The sequence below is a fragment of the Protopterus annectens genome, chromosome 13.part0 (assembly GCF_019279795.1).
Source record: "Protopterus annectens isolate FY-2018-M chromosome 13.part0, PAN1.0, whole genome shotgun sequence".
NCBI classification, from domain to species: Eukaryota; Metazoa; Chordata; order Ceratodontiformes; family Protopteridae; genus Protopterus; species Protopterus annectens.
This window is the reverse complement of record NC_056747.1, coordinates 748459429-748479468: the sequence shown is the minus strand read 5'-3', so window position 1 is coordinate 748479468 and position 20040 is coordinate 748459429. Positions and strand designations below refer to the sequence as shown.

At 37.5% G+C, this 20040-nt stretch overlaps 1 protein-coding gene across 2 annotated transcripts in view; it reads right to left on the bottom strand.

Moving 5' to 3' along the window:
• Positions 1-20040, bottom strand: part of PIPOX (pipecolic acid and sarcosine oxidase) — a 443801-nt gene that overhangs the window by 177634 nt on the left and 246127 nt on the right. For both annotated transcript variants that reach the window (XM_044054438.1, XM_044054439.1), the window contains exons 3-4: positions 17296-17509; positions 3682-3864 (exon numbers count right to left, since the gene is read on the bottom strand). In XM_044054438.1, coding sequence (XP_043910373.1) covers positions 3682-3864; positions 17296-17509 — 397 coding nt within the window. The remainder of the gene's footprint in view (positions 1-3681; positions 3865-17295; positions 17510-20040) is intronic.

Here is a 20040-nt window from a genome sequence, read left to right as displayed (position 1 = left end):
AGGTTACTTTTGCACATTTATCAAGACCAAATGACATTTTTATATCATCTAAAAAAGGTTTTGACAACTTGCAGTTATACTTTCAGTTCCTCATCTGATGAGCTATACAGTTTTAAATCATCATCAAGAGAAGATGAGAAGTCCTTACACTTTGTTTTTTTCTACGAGCCAAATTATAGCCATGGCCTAAGCTGTTAAGTAAACAACTTAATGGGTTAAGGGCAAGGCAGAATAGCAGCAGTGACAGAGAGTCCCCCTGGAATATCCCACTTTGAATTTTTATCCCTGGGATAATAATTTGTCCTTTATCATGGCTTAATGGCAAAGTGGTCTGCCACTGTTTCATGGTCATTGTGATGTAGTTTATCAGTGTTGGGTGCATCTTATACATTTTAAGCACTGTTTTATCCATGAATGTGGGATACTATCAAATACTTTTTTGTAGTCATTCCATGCCATACTTAGATTCTTCTCCTTTTTCCAGTTCTCCATTATGACTTTATTTAACAACAAACCATCCTTTGTAACATGACTTTCTTTTATTGCCCTTTTGTTCTACTGCCATAATTCAGTTTTCTTCTAAATGACTATAACCTCCGATGGCATCAATTCCTGTATATAGTTTATATGTCACCAGAAGGCAAGTTATTGGTCTATAGTTTTTAGGGTAGCTTGTAGGTTCACTCTTAAGTAGCATCATTGTGTTTCCTGTTATTAGCCACGTTGATATCTGTTCTGGGTGTGCATATAAATACTTACTCAAAGCTAAATCTTTGTGCAAAGATATTAATACGTTTAACCAGAGGTTAGGTACTGCATCTGGGCCTGGGGTTTTCTAATTGGAGGTTTTTCTTAACTTTGTTTCAATCTCTCTGGCTGATATTATATCCCATTTCATATTCTGTGCCTTTAAAGTTCTTATTCTTTCTTTTACTTCTTCTATCCATTTAGCATCTTTGTTATATTCCACATGATTTTCATAAATATGTCTCCAAAATGTATCTATTTCTTCTTTTTTTGGTAGTCTTTCAATTCCTTTTACCTTGTTTCCCAATTCTCTGTAAAACTTTTTGGGTAATCAATAAATTGCTTACTTTGTACTTTTCCTTTTTATTTATCTTCGTATCTTCTAAGTTTTTCTGCCTGTGCTGAAATTTTTAGTTTATTATTTGCAATAGTGCAGGATAGATCCTGATCTGTTATAAAACTGCACATTGCTTTTATCACATCTATCTTTCTGAGTATTTTTGTTGATCTGTTCCCATTTCTATATTCTTCTAACAGTGACACTTCATGTCTTAATTGCTTTATGGTTTTCTCTATTTGATACTTCCATGATGGTATTCCATTTCTCCCCTTTCTTTCCCTCACTACCCTGTGTTCTTGTGGTAGAGCTTTATAGGTTATTAATTTAGCTGCACAGTAATATATCCTGTTTACTTCTGTTATATTGCATGGATCTGTATGAACAGTCCTAATTACTGTGTTCATTTGATTTATCAAACTTCTGACCTTTTGGGTTTTATTGACCTTCTACAGTCTATTTCTTTTATTGATCTTAATATGTCTGTCTATGTCTATTAAATCAAGCCATCTCTTCTCTTAGCTCATTTTCTTCTAAACTGAGGGCGCATTTTTTTATTTTCCATTTCCTGCAGGCAGTCTATAGAAAGTTCTATATCATCTTCCTGTGGTTAAAAATTAAAAAAAAAAAAAATAGCTGGGTGCACAAGACCCAGGATATAAAAGTGCCCAATCCTGGTAGGCACATTGGTGCCAGGACTGGAAAATATGACAGTGTGGAATCCTCAAATATGGAAACATTCCTACAATGGGGCCAGGCCAGACCAGGCCCAGGGGGAGGATGCCCCCCCTGTTGTAGAAGGAAGTAGTAGTCCACAAAAATCACAAAAACTGATAGGCCAAAGAAGAGCCATAAAGACAATAAAGTGGACTATTGATGATAAGAAACAAATTATGTATTGTTACTATTATGCAAAAAGCCCAGAATGTCCATACACAAGATATACAAAATGATTAAGAGAGAAATTAGAGGAAAGAAAAATGCTTCCACAAGAAAAACTGTTAGACGCTTCAAAAAAAAACAGGCAAAGGTATCCAGATATGGAAAATTTGACAATAAAGAAAATAATATCACAAAGAGGGGACAGAGAAAAGAAGATTAGTAAAGTAGAAATAAAAAAAAATAGAAGTTAGTTATGGAGTGCCTGCAAAGTGAAGGATTTGGTGTAGAAGGTCTAATGCAGGTTATATCACAGCAAGAGGGAAGCGAGTCCACAAAATAAGGAAAAGCAGGAAGGTCAGGAGACAGTAATATTTATGCAAGGAGAAAGCAAAACTAACCAATAGTAAAAGAGCAGCACCAAAGATATTTGAAGAGAAACACAGGCAAAGGAATCCGGATATGGGAAATTTTACAATACAAAAAATAAAAAGACAGAGGAAAAGTAGAAAAAATTAGTAATGGAGAAGTTAAAGAAATAGAAACTGAGGTTATGGAGTACCTGAGCAGCGAAGGATCCAGTGAAGAAAATCACATAACCATAATATATGCTATACAAATACAGTCTAAATATCAGTATCGTCTTGGTGAGATTTTCTGAAGAACAGGGTCCACCTTGTAAAGGTACTCACCAAGACTTCAGGATGAATTCAGTTTCAGCAATACTGCTCTCCTTTGCTTGCTGATTTATCATCTCTTCATTTGGACCCCACTTACTGACTAGTGTAATGATCTTTGAGGTTTTACTGCTTCAGAGTTCTAGATAATGATCCAGTGTGTGTTTTACTATAACTGAAATACATTTTGCTGACATAAAAATGGCCCTTCTTAAATACAAAAAGTATCTTCCTAGAGGTAGCTGGGGATTTTGCCTCACTGTTTGCTGCCAGTTTGTAAACAAGGGCATACAGTGGAGGGTTGCATTATGTACAGTATGCCCAGGCAGCAAAGACTTTTGGGATCACGTACTAATTATACCCTTCTCACAATACCAATGCAGTCAATTCTTTTTAATTACTCTCTACAATTGCAACCTTTCAGCTTCAAACATACTGGTTAGTGGCACGCTCAGCAGATATCCAAAGGGCATATTCCAAGTCATAAGAGAAGAGAAAGCTATAAAAAGTTTCACAATGCATCAAGTCTAAAATGTTCTTGCAAGGATTAAGTAAATTTACTATTCTTCTGTTCATCTAAACAGATGTTATCCTTGAAAGTTGTTAAAGTGAGGCAACTTCATGCTGTATCAATTAGCATTGCTCCCTTGCCATGCGTGGTTCTCAGGTTCACTTTTTGGTTGTGTACCAGGATTTTTGCAATGGTCTCAGTTTCCTTCCCCATCCCAAAGAAATGCTAATAGATGAACTGGCAATCTTCTAAATTGTCTATATATATATATATATATATATATATATATATATATATATATATATATATGTGTGTGTGTGTGTGTGTGTGTGTGTGTGTGTGTTTGTGTGTGTGTGTCTATTTCCTATGATGGACTAGTTTTATTTCCAGGATTCATTCTTAATTCTCTGCCTTTTACTGGTAAATATCACCCCCCCTTGACTTTGATAAAGTAGGAAAAAGTAAATTAATAAATGAATATCTGTAAAGGTCCCTGTATGTATTTGCAGTGAGTATTAATTTTTCTATACCTTAAGCGGGAGTTGCAGAGCAATCTGATTAAGTACACTGTTAGTCCAAGGTCCTGCAGTAATCACCAGGCTCTTTGCTTTGTATGCTCCAGATGCTGTCTTTACAGTTACCAGATTTCCTGGCTGTATGTCAATAACTTTCTCTCTATCCCGAATCACTCCTCCCATGTCCTGGAATAATTTCTACAAGAGACACAAAATAAAAATAGGTTAGCTTTGTGGTATCTGAATAAAACTGACATAAAAAAATTGACAGGTTGCTATGGAAACATAGTTTGAGACCATCTAAATTGTTATAAATACATTTAATCAAAGTGCTTCAAAACCTATTAGCTCATTGATCCAGATCAGCCATGCTGCATGATAACAATGCTGACTCCTTGCAGCTCCTTTCATATATGCCACAACACAGCAGAGCAGCTTTACAATATGGTTAACTCCAGAATGCAGGTGAAGATGCTGAGATTAACTGCATCACTGAAGGCAGTGGGAGACTTACCATCTTATTCTTAGGCTTATGTAGTGGCACAGTGCTATAGTACTTAGCATTGTTGCCTTACAGGGCCTGGTTTTCCAGTTTAGTCCTTAGCCTGGGTGCTTTCTCTGCACAGGCTGCATACCATCCTTGTGTCCACACTTTTCACCAGGGGTCTGTTTCTGCCCACATCCCAAAGATGTGCCATAGCTGAAATGGCAATCTTCCAAATTGCCACATGTGTGTGTCCATGTGTGTATGTGTGTTTGCTTGTGTGTCTCTGTATCTCACAATGGACTGATATCTCATCCAGGATTTGTTTTCTCACTTGTGCCCCCTGAGTATTGCAAGACGTTCTGGTTCTCCTACAACCTTGAACTAGATTAAGAGTGTAATAAGACAATGAATAAATGTTTAAACTCAGTCAGTTCCTTTAGTGAAAGCTGGGATACGCTGCAGTTTCACACTCAGTCTAAAGAAACCTTGATTGTCTAAAACTATAGTCAGAATTAACAGTAATAAACCATAAAACATATTTATGCTTTTATTAAGCAGTTTAGTCCCACTAGGCCAGTGGCTGGTCTTCGGGGAGACCCAAGGTGATATTCATACTGACCTCGGGAAATTTGGCTGGGGAAATTCCCCTATTTTTTTCTGTGATTACCATGGGACCTTTAACATTCACCTGAGTTACCACCAACTCAGCCAGATGGGGTAACTGTTTGACATCTCATTTGAAGGGCTGCACCTCAAGAGTATAGCACCCCATTTATATTACACTAAAGTCATAATGCAAATTAATCTGGGCCCCTGGGGTAGGAATAGACGCACAGCTCTCTGATCATTCAGTACCCAAATGGACTGTGTTACCTTTTGTGCTACTGATACGTGGCTTTGGAAAATAGAACACAGTGCTGCATTTGGTATTCCAGAATGGGGACAATACCTTGCAAAAGCTGCTTAAGATGCAATAACACAATTTAAAATGTTCTCTAGTTACATGACTGAAATATATAAAATATGTTGTTTTTGCTGGTGTCGGCTATCTCTTAATTTTTCTCTAATATTCCTTAGCAAGTCAATATGTTTTTTTTTTTCTAATAATCATCAGACATTTTATGGGCCCACACTACAAAAAGTGATGCCATGCATAGGAAAGCTAACTTGTGCTACTGCGATATTTTTTCTTACACAAGTCTGCAAAACCAGCTGCCTCAAGTTGATGCTGATTTTGTCTCCACAGATGTCTTATACTTTCATGTAGGCTAAAGGTTTTTATACTAAAAAGGCACTTCATCATCCTACTAGCAATCTATTTCTCCTTTTTTCACACAGAGTGATTTTTTTCCCAAGAGTAACAAAAAATGTTTCTGGGAGATTTATAATATATGGTACAGCTGCCTGTGTCATTCTTATGATCTATTTTTATATTAATGAATCTTCATTATATCTAGTTTTATTATCCATTATGTAATTAGCAAGGTTCAGCAAAGTTCTTCTGGGCTAGGTTCATTCATTTTAAAACTTTCTTTCCATTATTTTGCATTCTCCTTCCACTGGTAGACTTATCTTGTATCTCTCCTAATGTTTCGCCCATTCCTGCTTCTTCCTATTGCTTTTAAGGTATCTCTTATTCTAAATCTACTGGTGATACCTTTCTTTGTTATTGTGCCAACTGACCCTCCTGTCTTATCATAGTGTAGTATCACGTTTAAGTCATTATGGTGTAATTACTTCTAGTTGCATTTCCTGTTTGTTGTTCATTGGCTTTTCTCTTTGTACAATGAACTATGATCCTGACTTTCTGTGATTGTTTTACATGATATTTCATGTACTGCTTTCACATCTTCAACTGCATAATCATGACCAGTGTTCATTCTTACTCAGATCCCTTCAACCATTCTAGATGTCTTATCTTGTTGCTAATTCCATTGTGATTTGCAGTTCCTCTCCTTTAATGCCTCCACAGACTTGTTGATAAAGCAGGAGAAAAGGGTGATAATAATGCCGAATCCTCTTGCACTGAGCTAGTTGTTGTACACTGTTCAGACATGCATAATATAGTCCCATGCACTAATATTTGTCCGTCAACCATTTGTAACACACTTTTCACCTCAAGACCCAAGCCAGTTAACTGAAGTGTCAGAACCCCCTTTAGTGAGTCCCAAAATGTTGAGACTGAATGGCCAAAGAAAAATGGACTTACATATACTAAGTCCGAGATGTCTGTTTTGCAGAATGTTCCCTTTTTTCAAAGTTTAGTGATAATGGGTTTAGTATATATACATTTCTGGAGTTCAGGGGCTTGTTTTCCACATCATGGGGTGCAGACGGCTGGCCCCTTGCAAAATAGAAGTTTAATGGTGAAGAGTGGTGTTTGATATTTGCTTTTCTCCTGTAGTTTCAGTCTTTTTTTTTTGGCATGTTGGCACTCAGTGCTTCAAGTGCCACTTCAATAAACAGCCCCAAATTTGACATTACCAAGTGAATTGGCGTGTTTTCTTCACATGAAAGTGTTAAATGATCACCTAAAATGCAGATGCATCTCTTCTACCACTTTGCCCTTATCAGTCTCACTAGTCACTCAGTGGAAGAAATCGATCATATTTGTTTGCTACAATGTCACGTTGTTGCTATGTGCTCTTAACCAACACCTTGTAAGCTGATGGGACTCCCAAGATGTGAAATAATGACTCATTCCAAAAGTGAAAGCTCCATGACACAATTTTATTTTATTACAGTCAAACTGAGTGCCTTATAGTTAACATTATTTCTTTTTCCTGCTCCCATAGTTGTGACACAGAGCTCTGTCTGTTTTCTTCTACACCTCTAAAATAGTAATAGGTTTGTAGGTAAGTACTAGGCTAGCTGCCCTCGTGGGCCATTTTAACCCTAGCTAATTATCCTCAAAGATGAAAATCAAAGTCCTGTGTCTGTAAGGTAAATACCTTAACATTTATGCCAGGCCCCACCTGAACTAATGTGAAAATGAGAAAAGGGCATAACTTTCAAGTTTACCTCATTACGAGGAGCATTATTTTTTTTTATGTCTTAAAAAGCTCATGTTCCTCAAAGTTCCACATTGAAAGGGTCTGTCACACATTCAGTGTTAGGAACTTTTTAACTGATATTCATGGTAAATAGAAATGAATCATATTAATTCATTAAGTAAAAACAACCTATTTCAACCATCCTGTGACGTTCCTGGTTGAAGTTGTAACTAAGCCGTTAGTTTGTGTTCCACATTTTGCCCATTTGTTCCACATTACGATGGCTAGTATTCCTCATTTTGGAGATGGAAGGTTGAGAGCTATGGAAAAAGGGGATTGCTGCTGCTGCTGATGATGATGATGATCAGGATTACTGTTCTTTATAAGGGCACAAGGCCCTATGGAGATCACAGAGCATATGCTACTGAATTGTTCTACAGAAATTGTGAACTTGATGAGCTCCTGATTCATTAATAAGAGGAAGAATAATTTGTGGTGTAGAAATGAAGAAACAGGGGCCAGATCATTAAAAGAAACACACTTGACCTTATCAAAAGCTGTAGAAAAAAAGCTGAATGAGGCTATGGAGGAGATTTTCATAACTGTTTGTATTTCTAGATCTATGCCAACTGTCTCTTTTATCTAGTTTGCTTTTGGTTCTGAATTGCATTGCCCTGCTTTTAAGTAGATGGGCTGGGACTACCTGCTTTTCTTCCTTGGTTGGTTTTGGAGCCTAACTGTACTAGTACATGTTACCTTTTACTAACACTGAACAAAATGCTTTGTACAAGTTTACCTTGACTCATCTTCCTCTCCCCCTTTGTTTAGTTTTATAGTCCATTTATTTTATTTATTTTTATAGTTAAGTGAGCTAAAACAAATCTATTTGTATCATCTAGCTACAGTAAATAGCAATATGTAAATTTATTTCAGGAAGTACTTAAGAAAGCAGAATACATAGAAAACAGAAGTTCCAGGCACAATCTTGTCAGGAGAAGTTAAAACGTTCCATCATTCTGGGAAATTGTCCTCTTGCTTTAATAATGATACATAAAAGCAGAGTATCAGATAGATTTATCTTCATTGATAAGAACAGATTTCAAATAAGAATGTGTCTTGTCCTTTAAGGAATGATGTTATAAAAAATGTACAAAAGTAGAATTTGACTTCTTTAGCCAAATATTCATAACCCAGCTCAGAAATTCAAATGACATTGACCTCATTATGTTTTACATGTAAAAAGCATACCTTGAATCATAGCTCAGTTGACTAACATTCTGCTGTTACGTTAACCTAAGGTATTATCTCTGTTTAGACTGGGTAATTATAATGGTTAATTAGCCGGGCTAAATGCACACTGTCTTAGCTATTTAATTAGCTTACAGATGATAAAGCATCAAAGAGATTAACTCAGTAAAAACATGCCTTATAGGCTGGTTATGTATTTTCAGGAAGAAAAGTAATATTTTCTAATTTGCCATTAAATGAGCCAGTAAAAATTGTTGCCTTTTGTAGTTGTCAATTGTTATAAACAAGAAGATTAACACTTTATGGCTTTAGTTATAAAACCAAAAAGACTGCTAACACTCTAGCTAAATGCCAACTGAAAACATATTTTTGTAGCCCGGCTTTATCCTGTACACCTTCAATGTGGTGGCATTGCAAGATATTCCATCGGTTCATAGGAGAGTGCTAGGCTGATGACCACAAGGGCCTTTTTAAGCCTAGCCATGCATTCCAAATCTCTGACAAGTTCTGGTACCTTGATAAATGCAAGGAGGGGCTTGGGAGATGAAACATTTACAAGTAGAGGCCTTGGAGATGAACCATTTATAGGCTACCTGAGTTCATTAGAGACATAGGTGCCAAAACCAGGGACAAATTTCCTGTTCCCCATCCAGTTGTCCAGTTTGCATTTGAATTGAGTTATGGAGGTGCTCTGCTTCACATGGATGGGGGGGGGGGCTGTTGGAAAGAAGAGATACTCTCCTGGATACATACCTGTCTCTTCAGCAGGTCCTGTTTATATCACAAGCAAGGTTTAAGTTTTTAGAATGGGTAATTCTGGTGCTGTTTGTTTTGTGGATATGTAGAAGGTCCATCAGGGTGGGATCTGACAATGCCTTGTATGTAGGGCTATGAGGCAGTCTGCACAGGACATGTTGCTTATGCCCTGTATCATTTTAGTGAGGAACCCCTGAGGATGTTCCTATTGTTGGATGTGCCTGGTCAGGTACATACCAAAACAAGCATTGAACTCAGTGATGGGTTAGATGAATATTAACTACAGTGGAACAGTGGTCTCCAAAGACTTAAATGCCATACCTTTGTATATAAGTTGCACAACATAGAATGTTTCCTTACTACTATAGACACGTGATTGTCCAAGACTAGATTACAGTCTATGTGTGTTCTCAAGTCCCTGACTACTGGGTCTACTCTTAGGGGTGTGTTGTAAGTAAGATAGTTACCAGATGTGGATGAATTCCTGAAAAATACTATTATGCATTTCTTGGCATTTAGCTTTAGTTCTTGGCTCTGACACAAGTTTTGTTTGTGCCAGCCTGTCTCGAAGAACATTAGTGTTGGAAGGGAATTCTATGTCTGCTCCTAATTTGCAATCATCAATTTAGTCAGCCAGAGGCCCTTGATACTGGTCTTGCCTTCAAAAAAGTAAATGCCAAATAGGAGCCAAATAGGAGCAGTCTCAGGACTGATCCCTGAGAGACCATACTTGTGAATGGTCTCTTTGTAGAGGTGGACTCCCAAATTCTAACCTCCTGGGTCTTATCTGTGAGCCAGCTGGCTATCCAGCAGCTGACATAAGGGTATATACCTAACCTCTTGAGATTATCAACAATGCCCAAGTGGGGGTATTATATCAAATGCCTTGGCCAGGTTGAGGCAGGCAGTGTAAACCATTTTGCCTTCATCCATTGCTTTGGTGACCTTTTCAAAGAAGTCCATCAGACTAAGTAGGCATGACCTGCCCTTGACAAAACCATACTGGGTTGAGTCCAGTGTTTGGAGGTTTCATATACAATTTTGATCATTTCCATGATAATTTTTTTCCATAGCTTTGCATATGAGACTAGTGTGACTTACGGGTCAGTAGTTTCCAGGGTCTGTAGATGGCCCACCTTTGTGCAGAGGGATAACTATTGTTGTTCTCCATTCATAAGGCATGAAGCCAGTTTGGAAGCTACAGTTAAATAAAAATTCCATAGGTCATGTTTCATGATATTTAGAAGGCACCCTGGGATATTGTCTGGGCCCATCAATTCAGTGTCCTTATCCTTAGAGAGAGCATTGAGGACCTGTTATATCTGACGGCATCTCCTGAGGGGAAATTGTGGGGGAGAGAGGGGTAAAGTTAGTGCTGAGTTTGTCTGCCAGTAGGTTTGCTATATTTTCTGGCTCAGTATAGGTGGCTCCATTAACAGTGAGCTCTGCACACAATTGTGCATTGTGGACATAAAGAATGCCTTGTGGTTGTCCTTAGCCTGGGTGGCCAAGTTTACCTCAAATTTCTCTTTCATAGACTTTATTTATCCTTTGAGTTGTTTGTTTAGTTTGATGAGAGTGTTATTATCCTGCTGGGGTGTTCCACCCCCTAATTTTTGCCATGATTTTCTTTCTTCTATTATACAGCCTATTGATGTTGTGATCAACCAGGGTGGGTTGTTTTTTGATTTAGATCGGTACTTCTTTCTGGTGGGTACAGCTGCCTCTATTCCACTATTAACATGCTTGTTTAGGATATCTGTGAACAGTCCTGTGTAGGCGGCAGTGTTTTCAGGGTTTATGGGGGCTTGAAATTTTGCCAGGTTATTACTTAGTAGTACGGAGTTTACATTAAAGTAGCTCCTGAATATTCCAGGGTTAGCTGGGGTTACGAATTTTATTTTATCTTCAAAGGAGATGATTTTTTGGTCTGACCTTACCAGCAAAGATATTACACCAAGGTGTGTGTGCAGCACTCTCCCATATTAGTGAAGACCATATGCAATATGTTTGCACACCTGGTCATCGTATTGACAATTTGGTCCAGGAAGTTTGTGTTTACAAATTCCAGGAATCTATGTGCCTGCAGATTTGGTGTTGTATATGATTCCCAGTTAATAGTGGGGTAATTAAAGTCGCACATGACTATGGTATTGGATTGGATGGTGAGTGTTTCCAATAAGCAAGAATATGTTATGTGTTTCATGGGTAGTACAGTGGGACCTACAGCTTGCAAGGAAGTGGTATGAGATTTTGTCTATGGTGATCTGAATGTGGAGAAGCTCAAGTACATTGCCCTGTTTGACCAGCCTTGATGTATACTTTTTTTACATAAATCAAGATACCTCTACCTTTAGTCCCTGTCTGTGCAGTAGTTGATCAAAATATGTGGAAGGCATAGCCTTGTACTGTCAGTGTGCTCTTTGCAGCTTTAAACCATGTCTCAGTGACTGCACAGACATCAGCATTCCTTAGTGAGGAGAGCTTGTAGGGAGTGAGATTTTTGTTAAGACTCCTAGCACTGAGCAGTAAGACCTCTGATTTTCTTGGTTTTGATTTGCTATGTCGTAAATACTTTCAGTTTGGCATTGCCTAAAAAAGTCACTATATGGGTGGACAATGTTTTAGCTAATATTAGCTAATATTCAGAAGCCGAGAGGGCAGAGGTGCAGGCCATCCCTGGCAAAGTAGCATGGGCTGATGACCATCTCCTCTCAAATATTGCACCTCCTTAAAATGATGCCAGAAACTAACCCAATTATTAAAGTCAGCCATCTTCTGTTCATATTGTGGCGTTATCCTTGGAAAGGATAAAATGCCGCGCAGTGTTACGCTCATACCAGCTTGGGACACATATTCCGAGAGCTCCATGATATGTCTCTTCATATAGCCCGGGAGGTATGTCTCAGGTCATTTGCACCCACATGGACTATGACGGAGGCATACTGGTACTTGTGGTTCAATGACATGAGTGCATGCATAGTGTGGTGGATCCTGGCCCCTGATAAGCAAATGACCATGACTTTCTCCTCACCCAGCCTGGTGAGGGGGGACATCAGTGTGTCTCACAAGGGAGTGTCCAATGACCAGAATGTTGGATTGTGGGGTGGGTTGCCTTATGGGCGTAGGAGTAGCAGCTCCATGCGATGTGGCTTTATGTGTTGATGTGGGTGTTATTTTGAAAGAGTGCATTTGGGGCTGCTGAAGATATTTGTTATGTGTACATTATGTAGGAGATCTCTGGGGTTTAGAAAGGTTACATTTAAGTAGTTCAGCATATGCGGGTCTGCGTTCCTGCTTTGAACTCTGTGTGATGGATGTAGCATGTTTATACTGACAACCGAACTGACATTATGTGAGAGCTTTGCCTCTAGTGACATTGTGCAAATACATCTCTCATTTACCTAATCAGTTTGTATGAGAATTAACTGGTTGTCAGTAAACACGAGACAATTTCTGCATTGCCTCAGGATGTCCATATCCAGCAAGCTGGTAACAGAGATAGTGGGAAAGTTCGTATCTTTGGCAACAGGCCCTTTTTTATTGATTAGATGGTTGCCGTGAGAATATAAAGTTATGTAAGGAGTATCTGGTTTGCAAGTCTGGGGTCATGCTTTTACAGGAAAAATGTCAGCTGAAGGTGCCTGTGTCTCTACAGGGCACTACCAAACACTTGAGGGGAAACTGCTAAGGCAGACCATGATGATTTATGGATGAAGCATTTAGGGAGATATTCTGATTTTAGGTTAGACATCAGCTGAACAAGCAGTACTTAATGAAAATAAAAAGAATTACCTTTGTCAAGAATGATGAAAAGAAGAGATTTATCTGATTGGCTACTGTGTAGCTACTACTGGTGTTGGTCTCACCATAGTCTCCCAGAATTTAAATTTACCAGCTGAGGTTTCATGATCTTGAAGTTAGAGAGAATAACTGGTTTGCTGGAAAAATAAGTGTTTCCTCTACATGCGGCACTGTAAAACCTCAAAGCTACTATATTTAGACTGTGGCGGTAGTTGGAGTCACAGCTGTGATTCAAAAAATTTAAGATCACAAAAATCCAGTATCAGTGTAATAGTCCACAAAAGAAAACCACAAACAGTTAAATCTTGGCAGACATCGTAACATTTTTAAAAATAAATCATGATTCTCTAACTTTCGACCCGCATACTAAGGGTGGATTTTTCCATGAATGAAGAAAAAACATTTTTTTTTAATTTTTACATGCTTTAGAATGCCTATTTTATACATTATTAGCATCATTTTCTTAACAGCATGCGTATGCTCATAAATCCTAGCTTTTATCAAAATAAAAAGTAGAACAGGTCGTCCAGCTGGCCAAATACACTGCCTCCTTGGAGTTCAAATCTGCTATTTGCTGCTATGATCGCAGGATAAGTGGTAACTATAGTATTTACTCTAGCCAATATATATCTGATGCATGGTGAACATACACTGCACTTCTTCATTTCTTTTACACAATTAACTCTTAAACTGCTATTAAAAAATAATGCTAAAGATGCATTAAATATGCATTATAAGTGTGTAGTTTCTTAAAAAAATGTTTATTCTTTTTCCTTGAAAAAAATTCCAGTCTTAGTATGGGGATGGGGGTGGAGAGCTCATGGGATGCAAAGTGAGAGCATCAGAAGTTGTACTGGCAGTTTGTCCTTGATGTCTCTTGTCCACCATGACTGAATAGTGAAATTATGATTAGTTGTTGTTTGTCTTTCGGCTTTTCCCGGTTAGGGGTCGCCACAGCAGAACTCCGGTCCGCTAATGATTGGCAGTAGATTTTCACAAACACAGAGGTGCCAGCTCGACATCCAACCTTCAGCGAAGGCACGCCCATTTATGCATGTCTTTCGAACACCCACCCAACTGCGGGGAGGACATGCAGACTCCACACAGAAGGCACTCCCCACACTCCAGCCGAGAATCGAAAGGGAGAACCTCTTGCTGTGAGGCAACAATGCTACCACTGCATCACCGTGGATTGTAGAGTGAAATTATGATTAGTATTGTGTTAATATTACTAGCAGTAAAATTGCAGGACTTGGTTCCTAAACATCAGGGGTTGGTGTCCTATGGAGTTTGATTAATTTCTAGTGTAATTAACAGTTATACTTTTTGGTATTTTATGTTTAGTAATAAAAAAAAGTTTTGTTCATATTTTAGCTTTCAAATATGTATTGTTATGGTTTTAAATACACATTTATATTTATAAGTTGGTTAGAATGAAGGGCAGTTCATGATGTTGTTTATTGTTTATTTTATCATGTTTTACCACTCATTCTTTTTGCATAAATAAAATAAATACACGTTTTATTGTTATTAATAAAAAAAAACATGTATTTGCTGCTTGGGGAATTTAAAGAGTTACATTCCCAGCAATTTATTTCTTTATTGAGGAAACTGATGATGTATTGTAAAGATATTTTAAATAAACTGAAAATGATGTAATAGCTAGTTCTGAGGAAGTTCCATACAAGGCTGGAACAAAGGTGCTACTTATTTGAATAAATTATATGACTTCTGCCCATACCAGCACAGCATTTGTAGTTTTCTTTCATGAAGTATAGTTTTACTTTGCGATTACATTTTATTATACAGATGTGTACTTTCAGATTTAGCAGTCAACCCCAAGTTTTGTATCTATTTGAGAGTTTTGGACCAAATCTGGAGAATGAATGGCTGGAATAAATAATAGACAGCTGCGCTGGGTTTAATGTCAAGTATGAAGAAGACTGAAGCATTTTAGAGTAGGTTTTAAAAATAATTTATATTATGAAGGAGGAACAGAGGTTCATATACCAATCCCAGATTTTCTCCTTTTGTTCTGAACTTGAGATTCCTTGGGCCTTGCCTTGTTACCTCCATTGTTTTCTGCATTTGTGCTAGTATATAGCTAAAACTGTGGTTTTCCTGACAAAATATGCATGGCTATTTTCTTTGTTTACCTTTTAATACTATTTCCATGACTGATTTTTTTGCTCTTTCATTATCAGTTACATTTTTTCTTTATTAATTTAGTTTTTATTTCTTTATTAATTGGTTAAGACTCACTCCCTGATATAACAAATATGAAGAGTGAGATGTACATCGCTAACCTGCACACTGTGGAGGGCTTGGTCAGTCATGACCTCAGAATTATAATCTGGTTAAATTACTTATTCAGAATTGTACATTGCACAGATGGAGGCCAAGAAAAATAAGTCCATGTGGATAGTCAGCAAATTATTCAACTTTTTATCTGAATGAATATGCCACACTTCTAGACTCCTGTCTTCCATAAGATTCTGTTTAGTATGACTTTGGTTTCATACTTTTTTAAGCGCCCTCTATTCCAGTCAGGCCCTATCTGTTACAGACTGTTTTCTTCAAATTTATGAAGTCAACAATTCCAAAACCAAACAGCCACTTCGTTTTGGATTTTAGCCATGTGACCATACTTACTCTGATGCTAATATTCAGTTACAAATGCCCCCAGACAGTTAGTCATTATGGTACCTCTAGCTTTAGCACAAGAGGAAAATGCTTACTTGATTCAACATGACCTCTTATGAATGGAGTCTTACAACATATATCAGAAAGTGCACCCCCCAAAAATTGCAGTGCTTTTTGTGTTATTGAGGTTTAATAATCCAGACTCTGAATATTGCTTCTTGCCTTTTGTAATTACATAAAATATTTTATTATTATTATTTAACATTTGTTTGCCAGGATAGTCCGACTGGACAACGTGTCCATTTTCAGCGGAGTCTTGGGGAGAAAAACTCCTTAAGTTTCCAAAGAGAAGAAAAATTTACAAAAGAGACATTACAGAGTAGTAACATATAGACTGTAGACTTTACAGCCATTAGTATACAATATGAATATATTACCCCTTTTGGTTGAAAATACAAGTGTACAAAATATACAATGGGAGTAGATAAGAACCTGGTAGAGCATTGCAAGATATTTCACAACTGAATAAGAGTATATAAATGTTTAAGTTTCCATATATACATTCAAGCAAATATACATGTACATACATGTATATGTATATACATAAAAAGGACAGTACTAGTCAAATGTCCATATGAACCAGGCTTTCCTAGTTATGGCATATATGCTTATTAATAATAATGCTTTTTTGCTGGGGGGGGGGGTTTGTTTACAGGCCTAGACTTGAATAAGCTACTTTTTTTCCATTGTATATATTGATAATGAAGGTAGATGGTACAACCTTACAGAACCATTTCCATGCACATTTATTATTATGGCAGAAATGGTAGACAGTAGTGAACGGGTTGCCTTGGATGTTACTGATGATACTAAATGATAACTATGGAATGTCCTTTCTAAGTTTTGATGTCTAAGTAGCAACATGACATGCTGTTATGCTGGACTCTGTGCTTGGGTATGAACGCTGATATTGTCAACAGATTATCAGAAAGAATGCCTCACTGCGTATTTGCCATTCAGGTACTCGTGTCTAGAGCTTTACAGTTTTAGGTTCCCAAATTAATTTCATTTCCCATTTCCCTACTTTTCAGAAGTTAGCATTACTAATGGTCTTCCTTCAGGAATAATGGTCAGTTCCATGTGGAATTATACACTATACTAGAAAACAGCCTTGGCACTAGCTGGCTGTGTGATGCAGAGGGACACAGGCCTGGCCCTTGTGCAGTGACCATGGTTGTGATATATGCCCAGGTGCTGGAAGAACCAGCAAGGAAAGATGGGAGTCAATGGCCAATGCAAGTTCACCCCTCCTGCATGGGGAAATTTAGGGCAAATACATAACCCCCCCCCCCAGTCATTGAGGATGGTGCCATATTACAGTGCTCTGATGTTCTTTTTATTCACTTCTGCAGCCTGACTTGGAGATCTACCTTCAGCAGACTGTATTCCTTGTTGTGATGGTGTTCCAAAGATTAAGCTGTAGTATAAGGTGAAAAATAAGACAAAAAATGCATAATAATAGACATAGCACTTACAGTAGCAAGGAAAAGGTTGTAAGACCATGGTAGATCTTCCTCATGCTACCACACATCCAAAACAATAACAGAAATTGCTCATTTGTCATGTTTTGTCATTCCTTCAAAAATAAAGCCAAACTTACACCCTGATATAAAAAATATGAGGAGTGAGGTCACTAACCTGCACAGTAAGGAGGGCTTGATTTGCATAAAGCACTCCTGCAACTCTGTCCATGAAGGCAACTTCTCCGGGCTGTAAGCTGACATTGGGGAATTTCCTGGTAAAGTCATCATGAGTCAGAATCTCAGGGGGGTTCCCACTGTGCTTCATAGTCCTCTGGATTTTCCCCAGTTGCTTGTCATCATTCTTGCCAAATAACAGAAGGCCAGTATGGCTACATTTAGCCCCCCCAAAAAAAAAAAAAGCATAAACCATCTGCTCAGAATGGAAATAAAGTACTGCAGAAGTGAATAAATATAGCTGAGAGCATTACATGTTATATATAATTAGATACATGCCAGATATGGACTATCAATTAATATGTCAATGCCATCAAAATCATCTGTTTCACAGATAAAAATAGTATTTGCCACAGCTGCTAAAAGTAACTTACTTTTGCCAACAAACACAGGGACTCAGTAACCCATAGCTTGAATAATGGTACCATAACCATTACCGTTTTGTTAAGATGTAGAAATACCAGGTTTTTATGCCACCAGACCTCTTTCAATCGAACTCAGCAGCACTATGTAATGGATGGTCACCTTCTAGCTTTAGCTAATGTAATGTAATACCATTGACATTTGATTATAATGCCATTGTTAGCCAGTCATATGGAGATCAAGAAGATATGTGATCCTTACATGCCAGGTAGTTATCTTTGAGTATGTTCCACAGCTCATGGAACTAGCTTCCCTTCCTTCTTACCTCTATTGGCTTGTGTACCTCACTATCTGTAGGCTTATGTCTTTGGTTGTGTAGGTTTCATTTTGCTTGTATGAAAGGTAGATTCTCATGGCATTCTTCGCCATCGAACGTGGTAGCCAGGATAGTCACCCAGGTCACCACTGTGGACTTGACTGCCAGCGTAACACAGAGTAATGGCAAATTTGAGTCACCAGATAATGCTGGTTTGAAAACTGCATAGACAAAGATGTTTCTTGATTAGCCATAATATATTTTAGCCAAATCATTATCTCAGTAAAACATGCTAACTGAAAGCATTTCAAAAAAATGCACAATTATGTATTTATAAATAACAGCATGTCATTTCAGGAGGTATGATAATTCTTTCATTCATTTTCTTACATCTGCCTTGTCCTATTCAAGGTCCAAGAAGAGACAGTGACAATGCTTCCTCCCATGGCATCAAATCTTGTTTATTACCATTATCAGGTCTATATTAGAACCACGAAAACTCAGTTCAACAAACAGCATTTTACATTGAAAATGCCATTCAACAAGCTGTTATAGTGAGATAGCAGTACAATGAAGATTGAAAAATGTGCCCTTTCCTCACTGTAGTGCAATCTCAGAGTTGGTATACATAATTGGTAGAGGTGTGGGGGGCACAGCCCCCCAAAAAAGTGAGTTTGACAAATGGCATTTTCGATGTGAAAGCCATTCGTTGAACTGACTTTTCATGGTTCTAATATACGCCCACCATTATCACCCTAATTCTTTTCCTCTGCATTTATCATATTGAATATTTTCCCCTGCATTTATTATATTGAATCAGTATTCAATTTATTACCATTATCACCCTAATTATTTTCCTCTGCAATTATTATATTGAATATTTTGCCCTGCATTTATTATATTGAATCAGTATTCAGTTTATTACCATTATCACCCTAATTATTTTCCTCTGCAATTATTATATTGAATATTTTGCCCTGCATTTATCATATTGAATAGGAATGCAATATGTTAAATGCAGAGCAAAAGAATCAGGCTGATAATGGAATAAACAAGACACTAGGATTATCTACTCTATCCAATATACATCTGCATGGTGAACATGCATTGCACTTTTTTCATTCCTTTTACAAATCCCACTCTTAATTTGCTGTTACAAATAATTGTGGCTAATTTCTATTGCAAGATATGCTTGCCAAACAAATATAGAATTCTATGCAAAATTTTAAAGCGTTTAAAGAGCTCTCCACATACAGTAGGCTGGGAATGCAATTTAATGATTAATGTAATATGCTCTGAGTCAGTATTTCCAGACTTGTCTGGGCCTTCTTTTGAAAGAGGCCCGGGCCTCCCTCGGAAAGCTGGCCCTTCCATTTAAGAAATGCTAAAGTGGAGAACAAAGTACTAAGCATCTAAACTTACATCAGAACTCTTATTCTATACCCATAAAGGCCTTATTAACTTAAACTGACTCTGCCAATCAAATAAACTCATATATATTTGCACATATTGCATTGGCCTCCATTACAGCAGGTTAAAGGCATCACACAGTGAAAACTCTAACTTGGCTGGGTTTTTTTCTTGAAATGAAACAAAACAAAAAAAAACTACAAAAAGTACCAACTTGTTTGAAAACTGTGAATATTTTAATGGAGCTTCCTGATACCTCGGCTTACACCTTCATGGGAATAAATTACAAACTCCATACACAGTTATTTATACCATTGTGTTTCCTATTAACCAATTTAACACATTTAACATATTTCAATTACTAAATTAGTGCTGAACAAAACACATGGGACTGGCAAACACAGTATACCAGCCTAGAACAGAATATGAATATACTAATGCAAAAAAATCAATGCATCACAATACACTAATAGTTATTTCTTGATTCATAGCCCTTGGACATAAAGTTCCATAATTAATGATGAATTTTGTTTCCACTTGTAATAACTTTTTCCCATATTCCCTTCCTGTACTCCCCAAAGGTTTGGCCAAAACGGA